The sequence below is a fragment of the Trichomycterus rosablanca genome, chromosome 12 (assembly GCF_030014385.1).
Source record: "Trichomycterus rosablanca isolate fTriRos1 chromosome 12, fTriRos1.hap1, whole genome shotgun sequence".
NCBI lineage: Eukaryota > Metazoa > Chordata > Actinopteri > Siluriformes > Trichomycteridae > Trichomycterus > Trichomycterus rosablanca.
The window spans coordinates 9434689-9453862 of record NC_085999.1 but is presented as its reverse complement, the minus strand read 5'-3'; the positions used below and the strand labels follow the sequence as shown (position 1 = coordinate 9453862).

The following is a 19174-nucleotide window of genomic DNA, read 5'->3' as shown; positions in this document are numbered from 1 at the left end:
ATGGCAGGTGAGTTTGCTCTACAAAAATGAAGCTTGGCCTTATAAACTTCCGAGTGATCAAATTGAAGATGTTGTGAGAGGGTAAGTGTTGTGTTTGTGTAGCCTGTACTGAACCAACCTGGAAAGCAATACTGGTTCCGAAAATAAATACGTACCCCAGGTGTTTGGCTACAGTTAAGTCTCAGGTGAGCTTCTTAAAGTTTACATTGTTTAATGTGTTTAAATCACTTCTGCTTCTTACAGGAAATGTGAATAAAAGACCTGAAGAGGTTAAGAATGGGTAAGGAGTTCATTACACTTTTAAACATCAGCAAAACTTGCACATTTAACTTCACTAAAGGAGAAACTAAATTTTTATATGCTTAAAGTGAATGCATTTGATTAATATTTCATTCATAGTTATGTGGGATTTTCTTAACACATGATGGCGGAAATTTACTGACCCAGTTTTAAAGTTGGAATAGTGGGAAAAATGTGGAAAAAACAGAAAGCAATGCTTTTCAAATTCTTTTCGATCTGTATCTAATTAAAACATGGTACGACTAATCAATGTACTATTTTTTAAGCTCTATTTAATAGCTTGAAGACTTATTTTTAAAAAATAGGCAGAAAATTGAAACACCAATTGTGTTTGGTGAAGTGAATTTTTTGTCCCTTTTTGCTTCTTTTAACAAATCAGCTGCTCCATTTTTTATTTATTTTTTTTCTCCCGATTTAGCACACTCAATTTTGTCTTCCGCTGCTGAAAGATACCAGATTGCATCTGAGGAGAGCACGTGTACAGCCCTCCTCTTCTCGCCCCTGCATTCTGCACGGGCGTCTCTTTTGCCAATCAGGGTCCTTACACAGCGTATGAAGACCCACCCATCCACACATAGTCCCGCCCCCACCCTGCAGATACGGTGGCCAATTAGTATCTGCTGCAGGCACTGCCAATTATGCCCGCTAGATGGCGCCCAGCTGACCGGTGGCAACACAGAGTTTCAAACCGAGGAGTTCAGAAACTTGGTGCTGGTGTGCTAGCGGAATATCCCGCTGCGCCACCTGGGTGTCTGCTCCTATTTTCTTGTTTTGCACTTTATAGTGTTCACAATAGGCAACCCATCTGGTCTGCAGTCAGGCCAGTCTAGCATGTTAACTCTTACTTCAAAGACACAATGTTATAACACATGCAAAATGTGGCTTGTCATAGTTTCACTGAAACAAGCAGAGATGTCCCTAAAATGTTGAATTGCAGTATATGTTGCTCCACAATGTTTATGAACCTTTTAGCATTATTAATGCCATATCTCCACAGAAGTGTAAGTTACCCATGCCTTCTGCACTAACACATCCACATACCGTGATAGACAGGCTACTGGTCTACTGCATTGGTAACAAGTGAGATGGTCATTTAACTCTTTGACTTGATGAATACAACATCCATTATTTCCAGCAACACTTAAAAAAGGTGGACTTTGTAACTTAGTCATTACACTACATAGCTGTTCTTTGTTTTGTTTTCAAATACCTTAAAGACAGGTATCTTTACGAGTATTATCTTTATGAGTTATTAATTGTGGTATTTCACTCTGGTGAGACTATATATGTTTTAGTTTTACGTGCTTGGGGTTTGGTTGCTGAAGGGTTAGACCTATGTGAATGTGTGTATGTATTTTTATTCCATGTCTAGGGGGCTGAATAACTCTGAGGGACCAGAGAGTTCAGAGTTTTACCATCTTCACGGCAGGATATGGTAAGAAATTAATTCAGTGTAATTAATACAGTATTATTACATTCTTGACAGTACAGAAGTCCAGCAGTAGCATGTCTTTTTAGTTAAGTTTTTTAAGGTGCAACTTTCAAATGAGAATTGCCAAAAATAAAGATTAAACAGTTGACTAATAGTCAATTGATAACACATTTTATTATGATACAAATTTTACATTCTCCTACTTAATATGTCAAAATTGCTGTAAAGTCTGAAAACCCAAAAAGCCATGTGGTTTATTATTATTATTATTATTTTTTTTTAAGCTGCTTTTCTGCCCATCATGTGCTACCAGCCTTGTGGTGAACCGAGTGCTGTAAGTCAATGTGAAATAAAAACTTCCAACAAGACATGCAAGTGAGGTGAATTGGAGAAACAAAATTGTCCATGACTGTGTTCGATATAACCTTGTGTGAACTGATGAATCTTGTGTAACGAGTAACTACCATTCCTGTCATGAATGTAATCAAAAGTGTAAAACGACGTTAAAATCCAAATAAACAAACAATGATCTGTCAACGATGCATGTGAAACTGTGTTTTAAATCAGCTTTAGAATTATAGTTCAGTGTTAAGTGTTCAGTGAGGGCTTCAGGAATTGTGTTTCCATGACCAACCAGCTGCTCATAAGTCTAGGATTGTTATGCAGATTGTCAGTTGTCTGTTCCAGTGATTTAGAGGTTGATTCTGAAGCAGGAGGAACACTGATGAACTGTTCTGACACTTTCTGACAGATATCTGAGGCTGCTTTTTACATTTTCGAAAGAATAGTGGTTGCTACAGAAGCAAAAGAGGACCAATATTAAAACAATACCCATGGTTTTGGATATGTTGTGTTTTAACCTCAACTGTGAGTAAATCAGGCTTGGCAGACAGATTCTTATGTTGTACTTACTCAGAGAAGCAAGTTGACCTGGCAGATTAATGTGAACCCAGATATCGCTCCCTAGATACGTATGTGTCTCAGTTTCTTCCCCTCTCTCTGTACCTCCTGCTTTCTAGTATCAGCTTTCCTATTCATTCATTTCCAGACTGTTCTTTTTGGCTTGACTGTGCATGTTTTCAAGTTGCTCCTTGCATCTGCCCTACCATACAGCTTCTCTTTATGTTTTTTTCTATATTATTATTTATATACCTTTTTCCACTTTATTTATGCTATGTTTATATGTACCTTTTGTTAATGCTTGGTCTGTAGTTGTGTAGCGTGACACTTGTAGCAGCCGAAGTAAATCAATCGTGTTTATTACCTTTAAAAATGATTTAATTGCAGTGGGCAGTCTACATTTCTTTAAATCAAGTTTTTTGTAGTAGTGTAGTGTAGTCATTAGAATGATGTGAATGTTTCTGTTATTGGGTTTATACCAAGATGTTAAAAACTAATGTTGATGCCTGACCAAAAGACAACAATGGCAAACATTTGACAAAAGACAAAAAGGCTTACATTTTTAAGGAACCTTCCAAAAATGAGATAGTAGCTCTAATGACCTTTGTATAAGGTTGTAAATTATTAAATATGAAACAATCACCATCAATATCAATAAGAATTTATTTTAACATTTAGCATTTAGCAGATGCAGTTATTCAAAGTGATGTACATATACACTGATCAGCCATAACATTAAAACCACCTCCTTGTTTTTACACTTACTGTCCATTTTATCAGCTCCACTTACCATATAGAAGCACTTTGTAGTACTACAATTACTGACTGTAGTCCATCTGTTACTCTGCATGCTTAGTTGCTTTGTTCCCTTTTATGCTGTTCTTCAATGGTCAGGACCCCCACAGGACCACCACAGAGCAGGTATTATTTAGGTGGTGGATCATTCTCAGCACTGCAGTAACAATGTCATGATGGTGGTGTGTTAGTGTGTGTTGTGCTGGTATGAGTGGACAAGACACAGCAGCGCTGCTGGAGTGTTTAAATACCGTGTCCACTCACTGTCCACTCTATTAAACACTCCTACCTAGTTGGTCTACTTTGTAGATGTAAAGTCAGAGACGATCGCTCATCTATTGCTGTTTGAGTTGGTCATCTTCTAGACCTTCATCAGTGGTCACATGACGCTGCCCATGGGGTGCTGTTGGCTGGATATTTTTGGTTGGTTGGCTATTCTTAGTCCAGCAGTGACAGTGAGGTGTTTAAAAATCCATCAGCACTGAAGTGTCCTATCCACTCATACCAGCACAACACACCCTAACACACCACCACCATGTCAGTGTCACTGCAGTGCTGAGAATCATCCATCACCTAAATAATACCTGCTTTGTAGTGGTCCTGTGGGGGACCTGACCATTGGAGAACAACTTGAAAGGGGGCTAACAAAGCATGCAGAGAAACAGATGGACTACAGTCAGTAATTGTAGCACTACAAAGTGATTCTATATGGTAAGTGGAGCTGATAAAATGGACAGTGAATGTGGAAACAAAGAGGTGGACACATTTAGAGCAATTAAGCCTTAAGGGCCTTGCTCATGGGCCCAACTTAATGGTGGTGGTGGAGCTTGAACCGGCAACCTTTTAAATACTTGACCAAGTACTTAATCACTGAGCTACCGGCAAATAGTGCCCACTAAAGCAAACAAACTGTGAACAGGCATGTAAAATATGTATATAAATGACATTAAAAATAACCTATTATTCTTTTAATTCACACCATTTGGCCATTTTGTTCATTATAATAATTAGTGAAGTCATTTTTAAACTATGCTGTACTAATGAATGATTTATATTTAATGAAAATAAGGTTTAATTCTGAGTGAGGGCTTATTGTGAATGAAGAGAAAAAGAGTTTACCTAGGATGCACATAGGTACTTTCTACCTGTTCTTCATTCACCATGCTTATTCCCACTGGGATGAGCCCATAGCAACGTGGCTTTTGTTTATCAGCGGAGCGGAGCTGGGCTGGGTTCAGTTGCTAAGCTTTCCCCAGCATGTATAAAAGTTACACCTTTATAAAGTTTTTACTGCTGATTTTTAAAGAAAGAGCACAGATGTACCAGCAGTTTAGGACATATAAGGTACATGCCTAAAACATTTTAACAGAATTAACACACTTTGATTGACTTAGCTTAACATAAATTATCCAATTTTGGGTAAACAAATGGATGGACTTTTAGCACTTTTAGCATAATTTTAATGTCTAACTAGATCAGGTGTTTTTCCCCCCAGGAATATCATGCGTACATCATATTAATATGATGATATCAATTAGTTGTGTTTATTTATTCAGATTTTTAAATAGTGTTTTACACACTTTGGTTACATTCATGACAGAACAGGTAGTTACTTATTACACAAGATTCATCATTTTACACATTTTTAATGTCAAACACAGTCATGAACAATTTAGTGTCTCCAGTTAACCTGACTGCATGTCTTTGGGCTGTGGGAGGAAACCGGAACTCCCAGAGGAAGCCCACACAGACACGGGCAGAACTTGCAAACTCCATCCAGAAAGGACCCGAACCCCACTACCCCACCAGGACCTTCTTGCTGTGAGGCGACAGTGCTACCCACTGAGCAAGCATGCTGCCCAGATGTGTTTAACTTTTTGTTGTCATGACCAGTGGCGTAACTAGGAGCTCATGGGCCCCAGTGCAAAAAAAAAAAGTTTTGGCCCCCCTCAACAAATTTCATGTATATATAATAATTAAAGGTACTCACTCACTTTTAATATTTTACTTAACGAAAATATTGTAATATAATAATAACGATCTGGTGAGTGCAGCCAGTAGGGGGGGGAGTGCGGTGGGGGGTTTAGTTCTTGTCGTGGAGTGCCAATTTTATATTTCATACACTTGGTTTTGTCTGTACAGTGTATGTCTAGATAAAATATTGTTGAAATGTGTTCATATATATATCACAATCTTAAAACAATTTTGTTATATCTTTTAACCTTGTTCAAAATATTAAAAATATTTGAATAAAGTAAAAAAAAGATCGAGGGTAACCTGAATGTATCATAGTAAGCCTCTCTATGACTGGTTACTTCTCGCTTCTGAATATTTAAAACAAGATCACATTTCACATTACAACTTAATGAACTATTCATGAAAGCTGATTAGCATGATTTAGGCAAATTTGTACCTTAGATATACAACCACACACAAACACACAGACACGTTACAACGTGCTAGAACAGCATCTAATAGAATTAAGGTATGTTCTTTATCTTTCTCTATCTTTCTCTATCTTTCTGTTTTAATTGTATATTAAGTAAATGTAATCCTTAAGGTGATTGATGGAACAGTTTATGTTTTCTTGTATGATAAGAGTATAATTACACAAGACCTTGTATGCTTTTTTTAAGTATCAGCATTATTGTTTAACTATTTGTGTATAGAAGGGTTTAGGAAGTTGAAGATTAGTACATTCTGAATACAATAAATAAGCTGTAGACACATTATCATTTATTAACAATGTATTGGTATTGTGATGTGTAAGAATTCTTATTATTTAGACTACAGCTAAAGCAGGCTGTGCAGTGATAAATATGATGTACTATAGTGCTGCATAATAAATAATCAGCATTGTAATTGGAGGCATTTATCAGAATGATTCAGCTGATTTAGATACAATATAGTAAATTAATATAAAAATAATATTAATAATAATGTTCATGTTTTCACTGCAGAATTGACTGACCAAACCTTAATTATTTATTTATGTATCACATGTATACTATTTTTTAAATGTATTTAATATTATTTAAGTTTTAAGCTTTTTAAATTCATATATTTATTGTCAATAAACTGCTTTAACCTGGTCAGGGCTGCAGTGGCTCCGGCAAACCCTTAAAACCTGGAAACAAGCGTGAGGCAGTTATACACTCTGGACAGGATGGCACAGTGGCTAAGTGGGTAGCACTGTCACCTCACATCAAGAAGGTTCTGGGTTCGATCCCCAGATGGGGCGGTCCGGGTCCTTTCTGTGTGAAGTTTGCATGTTCTTCCCCCACAGTCCAAAGACATACAAAATTGTCCATAACTGTGTTTGATATAACCTTCTGTAATGAGTAACTACCGTTTCCTGTCATGAATGTAACCAAAGTGTAAAACATGATGTTAAAATCCTAATAAACAAACAAACACAGAAGGACAAAGTACTTACTAATACCTATGGCCAATTTATAATAGCCAGTCTACCTATTGGCACTTTTTTTGTAGGTGAGGATTAAACCCAGGTCTTGAGAACTTGTAACGCTGTGCCACCACATGCCACCTGCTTTCCAAACTTTTAAAAAGGCAACATAAAAAGTACGACATAGCTGTTTAACTGTGACCAATCATGTTACAGCAAATATTTCTAAACAGCTCTTATGCACTAACATTAATTTTGCACTGTTGGGATTTTTAATACTGTTTTTACTGTCATAGGAACACATTCTTTCATGTATATGTTAATCTTCCTTAGTCTTTTATCAGTAAATATGTGTGATCACAGGACACTTCGGTTATGTATTTTTATTACATAGCACTATTAGCACTATTATCTTTCCAGCATTATTAGTGAGGTGTTTAAAATCCCAAAAACACTGCTGCACCGGTTACTCATACCATAACAACACACTACCATTTTATTACCATGTTCATCACTGCAGTGCTAAGAATGGTCCACCACCTAAACAGCATGTGGCTAGTGGGGGGCATATGGGTGTATTCTTTGATTGATAAATAAGGTACAGCTTTGGGCTAAATTTCATCTGTGTGGTGGGTATAGCTTATAAGATAAGTGATGAATGGAAGTACCAGATGGATATACTTCATGAAGTGCTTAATGGGTGCACTTTTAAGCCCTAATATCACATACTATAAGACAAGGCCATGTTGTAGAACTATGTCAATACGTTTTACTGTTGTCATAATGTCTTGTTTCCTTAAGAAACACATATTAGTGTTTAAAGGTAAAATGTTTTGTTGTTAGGATTCAGAGACCATGAGCAGTGTTATGCGGACTGGTGAAAGTTAATATGGGCATATCGGATGATGCATGACACTGCGCTCACACAGCTAGTGCAGGCAACATGACCCTACTGTAACAACAATAGTGTGGGAGAAATGTTGAATAAATGAGCGTATAAACCCTGTAATAAAATCATATAGTGCCAAAAATGTCACTAAAATGCAGTAAATCCAACAATTATACAGTATTAACCAGTGTTGTGCCAGTTCACAGCTTTTCTGAACTAGTTCAAGTTCAGTTCATACATGCTCAAAGTGAACAGTTCACGTTCAAAGTTCACAATTTTAATTCTGAACTAGTTCAAAGTTCAGTTCATTTTACTTTTTTCGTGAGATATTCAAATAAATACTTTTTTTCACACTACAAGCTAGAAATCACTATACGTTCTTTGAAACTGCTCATTGTAGACATTTGCTCATGACACTGCAATTGTGGGTTTCTTACCAGGTGATGAAACTTGCAGCAGTACAGACAAGGTAGACCAGTTCTATACTTAGTGCAATGAAATCTACCAGCATTTAATTAAAAAAAGAATATATAATATGAAATATGTATATATTATTTGATATATATGATATTATATATACATATGTGTGTGTATGAAATGAAACTCTTGAATGAAGGTAATGAAGGCAAAACTCAAAGGCACAAAAAACTTTATTTTTAAGGAAACTGCGATGCATTGCGCACACAATGTCAAAACCATTTCTGTCTGGTGATACATGATTTAAGCGGCACCAGCGAGAATACAGGAGGGAGGAACTTTCTCTCGTTGCGTTTCAAAAGAGAAAACAGATGTCACTCAGTTTTCAATGGAAAACAAATTCCAACGTTCATTTACAGTGATGTCTGCCGTTCATGACACATAATGTGAACTAATTCACATTCAAGTTCTTTATTAAAAATGTGTTGCGTTCAGTTCAACGTTCACGAAAAAATGAGCGTGTTCAATGAACGCGTTCTTTTGAACTCGTTCACGCACAACACTGGTATTAACACTATTAAAAAGTAAACTTCAGCTATTAAAAATACATTAAAAATAAATGGCAACTTGAATGGAACACACAAACAAATACTAAACTACACAAGATTCACCCCAACATCCGAAATAAACCAAAAATACATTATGGAAATTGTACAGACCAAGTTATCTACACATTTACATTTTCAGCATTTAGCAGACGCTTTTCTCCAAAGCGACTTACACAATGAGCTGAACACGATGAGCAATTGAGGGTTAAGGGCCTTGCTCAGGGACCCAACAGTGGCAACTTGGTGGTGGCGGGGCTTGAACCGGCAACCTTCTGTTTACTGTTTACCTTCTGTTTACTAGTCCAGTACCTTAACCACTGAGCTATCACTGCCCTACACTAGATGTAGAATAGGCCCTTCCAGATTGACACATAAACACTTAATACTAGGAGAAGACCCCAGACTTTGGGCATTCATTCAGGATATTCTTTTAGTGATGGGTGTCTGACATTCTTCACAAAGTATAACAGAGGAAGACTTTCTATGCCCAATACATTAAGAGAAACTCTCACCCCGGATAATACAGAAATAATTCTCAAACTCCATCCTGGCCAGCTCAAGCGGTATTCTTGATTTGTGTGTGTACACATACACAGATTAAATCACGGAGTTAGTTTCTTGTCAGGTTTGCAATTTCTTTACCAAGTGACATCACCAGTCTAACATAAAACATCACTTACAGAGGCCACTTTGTAGGGTTAGCCAGTGGTGCACTCTGGTGCAGACCAAGTTATTTACACTAGATGTAGAATAGACCATTCCAGATTGACACACCAACACTTAATACTAGGAGAAGACCCCAGATTTTGGGCATTCAGTCAGGATATGCTTTTAGTGATGGGTGTCTGACAGTCTTCACAAAGTATAACAGAGAAAGACAAATACTCTATATGCCCAATACATCTCTCATCCAAGATAATACAGAAATAATTCTTTAAAAGCTCCTTAAGAATATAAAAGACACAGATTCCTGCCATGAATATCATAAATGTGACATGATTTTATTAAAACAAACAAATGTAAGTGCTGAAAGGCTACTTACTGATCTATGTATGCACTAAAACACATGTTTTGTATTTAGCAAGTTTAATTGTGGTGGTTTTTTTCCACCTCAGTTTTAAACCTTTTACAATACTGTATTTAATGGCTTGTGGGCTGAGGACAGACTGTGTTTTCAGCATTGTCTGTGGTGAGCTAATAAATGTTTGTTTCCAGCTAAAAATGGATCCATTAGAGACATCATTCAGGTTGGACTGCACTTACAGAGTCCCTCCCAGCAAATAAATGAGAGCTATGAAATATCCATCTACCAGTGCAAAACACCAGCCATCACTCAGTCTACCCTCAAGTGTGATTCATAACTCTTTCTGCCTGACTCGCTGAGCGTGCACCATTTACCTTCTCCACTTCAGCCTGCATCCTAAATGAATGTGCCTGGATTGCAGGATCACGTACCAACACACATACATCATGCAACTCTGACCATGTAGCTTTGAAATGCGCAGTAAACAGCTCCTCCAACTCTATACATTCTTAAATGTGGAAGTGGTTTATCTGACATCACATTTTATATTGAGCTTCTCACTTAAAATGCAATGTCGTGTCAGCATGGCTTAAACTTTGTAGATCAACCACTTTCTTTAGCCGCTTGTCTAGCTATAGTATCCACCTAGCACTTTAACTAGCCACACAAGTATTATTGCTTATCATTGCTTAATCATTGCTTATGAAACACAGTGACTAATTACTTCAAGAACCACACACGGGTCCGTAGACTGCTGCAAATTAAGAATTATTCCAGTCCTTGAGTGTAGATATAGCATTGCCTCCTCAATGGATCCTGGCCAGCTCAAGCAGTATTCTTGTGTGTACACATACACAGATGAAATCACAGAGTTAGTTTCTTGTTGGGTTTGCAATTACTTTACCAAGTGATGTTACCAGTCTAACACAAATCATCACTTCCAGAGGCCACTATGTAGGGTTAGCCAGTAGTGCACTCTGTGGCTAACCCTAACCACCTCTTTAACATTTTTAGTCTTGCTAACCTGGATGTTGGCTTTTCTTTCATAAGCTTGCATGAGCCACTTGCTAAATGTTTGCTACCTATTATTAAAGCATCTGTTTTTTGTAAGTATCATTACAGTATTTTTGTTGTTTCAGCACTGTTTTAGATTCTTTATTGCTGCTCTTTCACTCTTTTTGGTTTTAAACATCTTCCGACAGCACAGCAGGTAGTGTAGGTGCCTTAAACCACTAGATTCTCAAGGACTTGGGTGTAAACCAAACCTTTATTCTCTGTCTGTGAGATGTTTGGCAGGTTTTTTACCCATGTCTACAACAGGTACTCCAGTTTTCTCCTGCTATAGAAGGATGATCCAGCAAAGTCTTCCTCTATGCAAGCAAATCTGAGTCATGGCTCACCGCTTTGACTGAGAGTTTCACCATCTATTGTTCATAATATTGTGAAAAGATTCAGGCAGTCCATAGGAATCTCAGTCTGTGTAGACCAAGGCTGAAAACTACTGTTATGTGCATGATTAAACATTTATTTTTACACAGAAAAACTGCCAGGTGCTCTGGTCCCAAGCTCATCTCAGATGGACTGAAAGACAGCGTAAGAATGTGCTGAGTTCAGCCTGTTGTCAGGAAAAGCGAATGTCAAAATACCTGTGAGAAAGACGAAAAGTCCAATCATGACTGTAAAAAAACCAAATCTGTCATTGTATAGGGGTGCATCAAAGCATAAGCGTGAAGGTACCATTGACGAACAGGTGTATATTCTGATTTTAGAGAAACATATGCTGCCACCAAGGTGAAATGTTTTCACAGGAAGTCCTTGGTTACTGCTGCAGGACAATGTCCTCATTTTTCATGCACTACAACAGTGTATAGACACAGAGTGTGCATGCTTTACTGACCCATTCTTCCTGCAAACACGTCTTAAGATGTGCAACAGTACGGGGTCGTCACTGTCGAATTTTCTGTTCCAAAATTCTCCACACATTCTCTATTGGGGACAGGTCAGGACTGCAGGCGGGCCAGTCCAGTACCCGTACCCTCTTTTTCCGCAGTCATGCCTTTGTCATGTGTGCAGCGTGTGGTTTTGCATTGTCTTGTTGAAAAATGCATGGACATCCCTGGAAAAGACGACGTCTTGAAGGCAACATATGTTGCTCTAAGATCTCAATGTACTTTTCTGCATTAATGCTGCATCACAGAAGTGTAAATGACCTTTACCAAGGTCCTTTTCGTCTTTGGCCTGAAATTGCCCCTGTCCCAACTTTTTTTGGAATGTGTTCCAGGCCTAAAATGCAGGAATGGATGTATTTGGGGATTTGGGGTTGTAAAATGTGATGTTATGCAGTGGTAAATGCTTTTGTCCCAACTTTCTGCAGAATGTTGCAGACATTCAATTATAAATTAGATTACAATAACGAAATTCAGATAATTGGTATCCAGGGGTTGGGGGTGGCCAAGCCCAGGTGATGGATTGGTGCCATGTCCAGGGTGTTTCTGCCTTGTACCTAGTGTTTTCTGGTGGGTTCAGTGAAAACATTCTGGGGTTTTTTCAGTTAATTTTACATAAAACCCAAACTTTTTAGGAAACCAGGTTTGTAAAATGACCTGCCAATTCAAAGTGTTTGTTAAATGAACAGAGAATCCACCAGTGCATGATTGACATGATTTTACTCGGTTGACTAATGGCCTGTCAGTGAGTGACATATTTGACTGTCTCAAGTCATGTGGAGCTAATTCCTGCACCCACTCTGATCCCTTTCTTGGCAAAGCTCTGTCTCATTTGGCACTTGCTTTGACAATTGGTCTGTTAATCATTACCTCTGGACCAGGACATGCTCTGGTTCCTACAGGCACTATGTTCATTCAGTGATGTGGTTCTGAATGGCCCCTCTGGGACATCATTATGGGAAAAAGTTTCATCTTTAGTCTGCATGCTGGGAAGAATGAGAGTGTAGATTGTAAGTAAATCCTGTTCTTAGGTATAGGTAAACTGTCTTTAATCCAATCGTGTTGAGTGGATTACTGTGCAGAAATGGTCAAGTCCTCTGTGTCCAATCTGGACGTTCCCTGTGTTTCTGTATGTCCCTGTCCATTCTCTCTTGGGTGATGTGCTTGGTTTTGCTTCAGTAGTCTGCTATGATTACCCTATATATTTCAGTAGTGTTTTTGAACTGAAGTAATGAGTGGATGCAAGATTTTATTTTCCTTGTGAGTATGTGTTGCTTTCATACTATCTGCATTTTTCTGTAGATTTAGGTATATAGATCGTGTCAGCTGGCAACTCCAATTAAACTGAATTACAAAGTAGTTGTGTTGCTTCATGCAATGTTGTATACCTTGTATTTAGTGAGAGCAAAAAAGAGAGTGTGTGTAGCTGTTTGAATTTGGTGCTTGTTATTTGCAAGTAGTTTCTTAACAGCAGGGCTGCACAAAATCCTTCATTATGAAATCTTAATGTTATGTTTGTCATTGTACATCATATATTTTCTAAAGAGATCATATAGAAAAGATCACTCATGCTTAAACATTTAAATGGAATCTTACATGTCTACTCTATGCTTCCTCGTCTCTCTCACATAAATGATATTAAATCGGTTTTGGTCTGTTTATTTGAGATAAATGTAATGATCCAGCTAAACAACGGTATAAAAACTAAAGCACTTTCTACTGTTAGAAGTGTTTTTACACTCAGACTGAATATATTGTTCTATTTCTCTCTGCTAGCTTAATTATTTCAAATAATTAATTATTTCACAATTATAATTATTGTTATAAATCATAACAGTTGTTTAAATTTAGGGACATCCTTTTAAATAAAAGTTTTAATGTCTTAATAATGGTTGGACTGATAGTTTAAGCTGTGCTGTGATTCTAAATGTTTGCTTTGTTCAGGAGGTCATTGTATGGGTTGTATCCCTATAAGGTTAGCATGATTAGGCTAGAGGGGCTTGCTGACCCCTCTCAGGACTGGGACATTAAGGAGACCATTGGGGAGGGAACCTATGGCAAGGTCTACAAAGTCACCAACAAAAAGGATGGAAGTCAAGCAGCTGTGAAAGTGCTTGATCCTGTTAATGTAAGTGTTTGTTATTTTCTCACTATGTGTACACCATGTCTGTAAGGAAGTAAAGTTTCTCCACTGCACCTGTTAATCAATACTGACATCATACTGACATGCACTAATTATTTTAGCTTAGCAGCATGTGTAAATTGTCAGGGTGAATGTTGAAAATTTCACCTGACTTTATCCAAAATCGATGACTATATCTTCAACACTTTCACAATCACTGACCAAATCATTGGGCATAATTGGGCAAAAGAAAATAGGTATACTTCACTGTCCAGCTAAGAGTCCAGTCCAGAGAAAGCAGTGGCTTCTTATCCTGTTGTCTTATGCCTGTCAAACTCTGTCTCTGGCTCCCTCGATCCTTACTGAGGTGCTGTCTAGATTTAGTGAGTGTCAATAATGTTTTTCAGCACTGTGTTAGCAGTGTCTGAACCTCTGTAACCCAGTGAGGAACTGGAAATAACCATCACATTACACACTGCTCACAGAGACACGCTAAGCCATTTTTACATCTTGGCTTGCTGTTTATTAACCACATATACTGGAGAAATGTCAATTTTCTAAAACCTCTTCAATTATAATATGCTAGTCTGAAATTTGGATTGATAAGTCTAGTGTTTCAGGCCATAAGTGGAGACTTTCTGTTACATTGGTTCTTCAAGGTTGGTAAGTTTAAACCCTCTGGTTTGGATCTTTGTGGAGAGGGATTAAGACTACAACAAGATAATGACCCAAAAACATTAACAACTAATAAAAATGAAGTAAAATAATAATAATAATAATATTCTGGTGTCACATTACATTTTTATTTCTATATCAATTTATGCAACACCATGTTACTGTGTCAGTTCAGTGGTGCTTTATCAATATAATGACTAATACAACAAACCAAAATGTCATTTTAAAAATCATAGCAAAAATTTATTTGTGTTCTTACTGTAGGATGTTGATGAAGAGATTGAGGCTGAGTATAACATCCTGCGCTCACTTTCCAACCACCCTAATGTGGTGAAGTTCTTTGGCATGTTCTACAAGGCTGACAAGGTCAATGGAGGGCAGTTGTGGTTGGTTCTGGAGGTCATCATCTTTTTTGCTTGGCTTGTATATGAAATGTTCCACTTAGATGTTTTTTGTTTTTGGATAATAGCCCAGGACAGTTGTATAAATTAAATTTAAATAAATAATATGCTTTCAACTTTGTAGAAACAATTTAAGGAAGGTTTTTTTTCAGTTTCATCTTGACTGTGTGCAAAACACATTTCACAAAGACATGGTTTGAACAGCTGGTTGTGAAATAAATCTAGTGACCTGCACAGAGACCTAACGTCAAACACCACCCCTTTGGCGCCCAGGTGGCACAGCAGGATATTCCACTAGCACACCAGCACCGAGTTTCTGAAGTCCTCGGTTCGAAACTCGGTGTTGCCACCAGTCGGCTGGGCGCCATCTAGTGGGCATAATTGTCAGTGCCTGCAGCAGATACTAATTGGCCACCGTATCAGCAGGGTGAGGGCCGGACTATGTGTGGGTGGGTGGGTGTTCATACGCTGTGTAAGGGCCCTGATTGGCGGAATGCAGAATGCAGGGGCGAGAAGAGGAGGGCTGTGCATGTGTCGGAAGAGGCGTGTACAGTGACGTGCTCTCCTTGGATGCAATCTGGTATCTCTCAGCAGCGGAAGACAAAATTAAGTGTGCTAAATCGGGAGGAAAATGCATAAAAAACAAACACCACCCTTTTGTTGACCACCTGGAATGAATCGTAACATGGATTATGAGCCGGGCATTCTCGTCCAACGTCAGTGCCTCATGTTTTTCACAGCTAATTCCACAATGTTGTGTAATGCCTTCCCAAAAGAGTAGAGGTTGTTTAAGGCATGAGTGGTGGGGCGGAAACTCTGTATTAATAAGCACAAATTTCATGGTCAGGTGTCTGCATACTTTTGGCCAAATAGTATATAAAAATCAGTAATCTCACTTCATAAAAGTGTCTGTGTGTCTGCATGCTGTACTTCAGCTCATTATAATTAATAAAGCAGAAATGAATACAGAGTCACTGATTGTTTTATTCTCTCTCAGTTGTGTAATGGGGGTTCAGTAACGGAGCTGATAAAGGGATTGCTGATGAGGGGGAAACGTCTGGAGGAACCAGTCATCTCCTACATTCTCTGTGGTGCTCTGCTGGTGAGATATAAACAAACACCACACACTCAATGCACTGCTTCAAGTGAATCATTTAACTACGCAGATCTCCACGCAGATGTGGGTGCAAGCCGTGGCTGACCTAGCAATCTGCCATGAGCATGGTGCTAATTTGGGATACAAAAGTAGGGAAAAAAACATTAGCTCATGCTGTTAAATCCACCCCATCCCATCAACACAAAAAGCTTGACAGGCTCATAAATCTTTCCTCTTTTTTTGCTTGCCCCAAGTGTAATTTAAAGTCAGTCAGGCAGCATATTTGTGTTCATTTAGCTTATTTGGCTGAGCAATTAAATATAAGGAGCTGGTTGTGTAAGTAACCAGAATGAATCACTTTTTCCACATCTGCATGTTAAAAACCTTAGTTTTTGAATAAATACAATTATTTTAATATAAAATGCCTTTATTTGTCATATATACATATACACATGTACAATACAACTAAATTCTTTCTTTGCATTGTGTTCTTGTTTGGAAGACTGGGTCAGAGCGCAGGGTCAGCCATTGTATAGCGCCCCTGGAGCAGAGAGGGTTAAGGACCTTACTCAAGGCCCCAGAAGTGACTGCATGGCAGAGCTGGAATTCAAACTCTCAACCTTTCAGTTGATATTCCAAAGCTCTACCACTGTCTTGCCACTATACATTCTTTTTATCCTCAAGTGTCCATTGTGTGATTTAATAATTGTCTTTTATTTGCCAGTTTGAGCTCATTTAGTGCAACAAATATTTGTTTATGTTTGTCTATTAGGATTTTAATGTCATGTTTTACACTTTGGTTACATTCATGACAGGACAGGTTACAGGTTACCCATGATTCATCAGTTTAAGTTCAATGTTAAACACCTTCATTTTCAAATTTCTATCTCCAGTCCAGTTCACTAAATATCAGTAAATTACATGTATTTAGACTGTGGGAGGAAGTCCGAGTACCTGGAGGAAACCCACAAAGACAAAGGGAAAATATGCAAACGGATCCAGACCGCTTCATTTAGGAATCAAACCCTGGACCTTCGTGCCGAGGGGCTACAAAGCTACCCATCAATCCACCGAGCCACCCAGTACATGAGCATTTAACAGTCTATAACAAAAAAAAATGCATGACTGTCTGATGTTCAAAATACTTTGACAATCATGTAAAACATTCTGGTCATTGCCTTTAACTGTCTGCTGTTTGTGCCTCATTTAAAGCCCTTTTCTATTTTACAATTCCTCCCATAATTCCTCTTTTTTCAACACAGGGACTGCAGCATCTGCACAACAACAGAATCATCCACCGTGACGTCAAGGGTAACAACATTCTGCTCACCACAGATGGAGGTGTCAAACTGGTGGATTTTGGTAATGTTGGCCCTGTTCACCTCTGTACTTAGAAAATTAGAGAGCTTCCAACATTGTGTTACTGTGCACATGGACAGAGTAGAAGAATGTCTGTAGAGGGTTAGACTGATGTACAGAGTGTTCTGCTATACCACACATCAGCCCACACAGTCCAAAAAATAATGTCACTGTAAATTAAAATATATATATAAAATATATAAAATAAATTTAATAAAGACCAGTTTTTTATTTAGTTCATTTAGTGTGGGGTGATGGTGCAGTGGGTAATGTGAGTACTTAAGATGTGGGACCTATCCTCATCTCAGATCACTGCCTACGTGGAGTTTGGCATGTTTGTGTCTGTGTAGGCTCCCTCCAGGCATTTGATTTTCTCCCACTTCTCAAAACAGACAGAAGGCAGACAGGCTGCTGAAAAATTGTCCCTGGGAGTAAATGAGTAATGGTTGGTGATGGCTGTGTCCTGTGTCTAGGCTGTACTGATGCCTTGTGTCCAGTGTTTCTAGGTGCCCAAGGTCAGGCTACAGTAGTTAATAAAAAAGAAAATGTATACATTTATAGATTATAGATATTAATATCTTAAAATTAATATATGAATAGATTTTACTTGATATTAGTAACAAATGTCAAGAATAAGGTTAAATTGGGTTATTTATTAGCTTAAAAATTAGAAACTGTATATAAATTAAAACATTTGGGTCATCTAGAGCTCTTGAATCTCTTTGCGCGTGTCCGGGGGGATTGTGATAGTCTGTGGCTCTCTTTCACCAGGGTGAGGGTATTCAGCAGCAGAGGAAGTTACAATTGGGAAATTGGATACAACTAGATTTGAAGGAAAAAAGAATCAAGCAAAAAAAATTGCATTAAATCTGAACTGTATTTTGAATCGTTTTACTTCGAATTTATTACTTATTATTTTGCATTAGGATAGGCAACAAAATGATTAACTGAAGTCATTTACTGAACAAATTTGTTTCATAATATACCAATTTAGATTTGATCTTAGGTTTTTGGTCATTTAAATAGTATTTGGGATATAAACAGAAGGTAGGTGTGGGTGCAGTGAGATATATGTGGGGTAAATGGCTTTGGCTTGCCTCAGGCATGTTGGTGTCTGTGTGCGGAGTGGGAAATGGAGCCCTGCTGGGAGACAAAGCTGTTCCAATTCATTACAGATGATGATGATGGTGGGATTGGTTCACTAGGTCAGAGCTCTGTGCTACATTTATTTATGTACCATCTTTTATAGACAAGAATATCTGTGTAGCTTTGTGTATTCCTAATTATTTTATATCAGTTTATTGAAAGCTTCTTGTTGATGTTATTTAGCTAGAATAGGGAGTTGCTCTCTTCAGCTTGTATTGTTTGGTTTATGTAAATGCTGTACAGGAGTGGGGGTAAATAGAAAAGCTAATTTAAATTGATAACAGTTTTCCCTGTGGAATCTCAGTGCAAGGTTGTAATCATAATATATACCTAGATATGCTTGTAATGCCTCCCCCAATATACTCATGTAAAAATTGTAAATAAACATAATCCACTCACTTGCTTTGTGTAATGTTAGGATCCGTCATTGTTCCCATCAGTTGTTGACATGACAGGAAAGTTTTAGAACCCAGCAGCAGATTTAGTCCCCCCATAAATGTTCAGTTCATGGCTACGGCCTTGTCTCAATGTCATTTTTAAATGAGCCCTGTGCTGTTTCTCTTGCAGGTGTGTCAGCTCAGCTGACGAGTGCCCGTTTACGCAGGAACACATCAGTAGGAACACCTTTCTGGATGGCTCCTGAGGTCTGCGTCCCTTT

General features: G+C 38.1%; 1 protein-coding gene across 1 annotated transcript in view; it reads left to right on the top strand.

The window, feature by feature from the left end:
* Positions 1-19174, top strand: part of myo3b (myosin IIIB) — a 95520-nt gene continuing 76346 nt past the window's right edge. The window contains exons 1-8 of the mRNA XM_063006671.1: positions 1-7; positions 244-280; positions 1673-1735; positions 13662-13845; positions 14779-14913; positions 15913-16017; positions 17274-17373; positions 19084-19160. Coding sequence (XP_062862741.1) covers positions 1-7; positions 244-280; positions 1673-1735; positions 13662-13845; positions 14779-14913; positions 15913-16017; positions 17274-17373; positions 19084-19160 — 708 coding nt within the window. The remainder of the gene's footprint in view (positions 8-243; positions 281-1672; positions 1736-13661; positions 13846-14778; positions 14914-15912; positions 16018-17273; positions 17374-19083; positions 19161-19174) is intronic.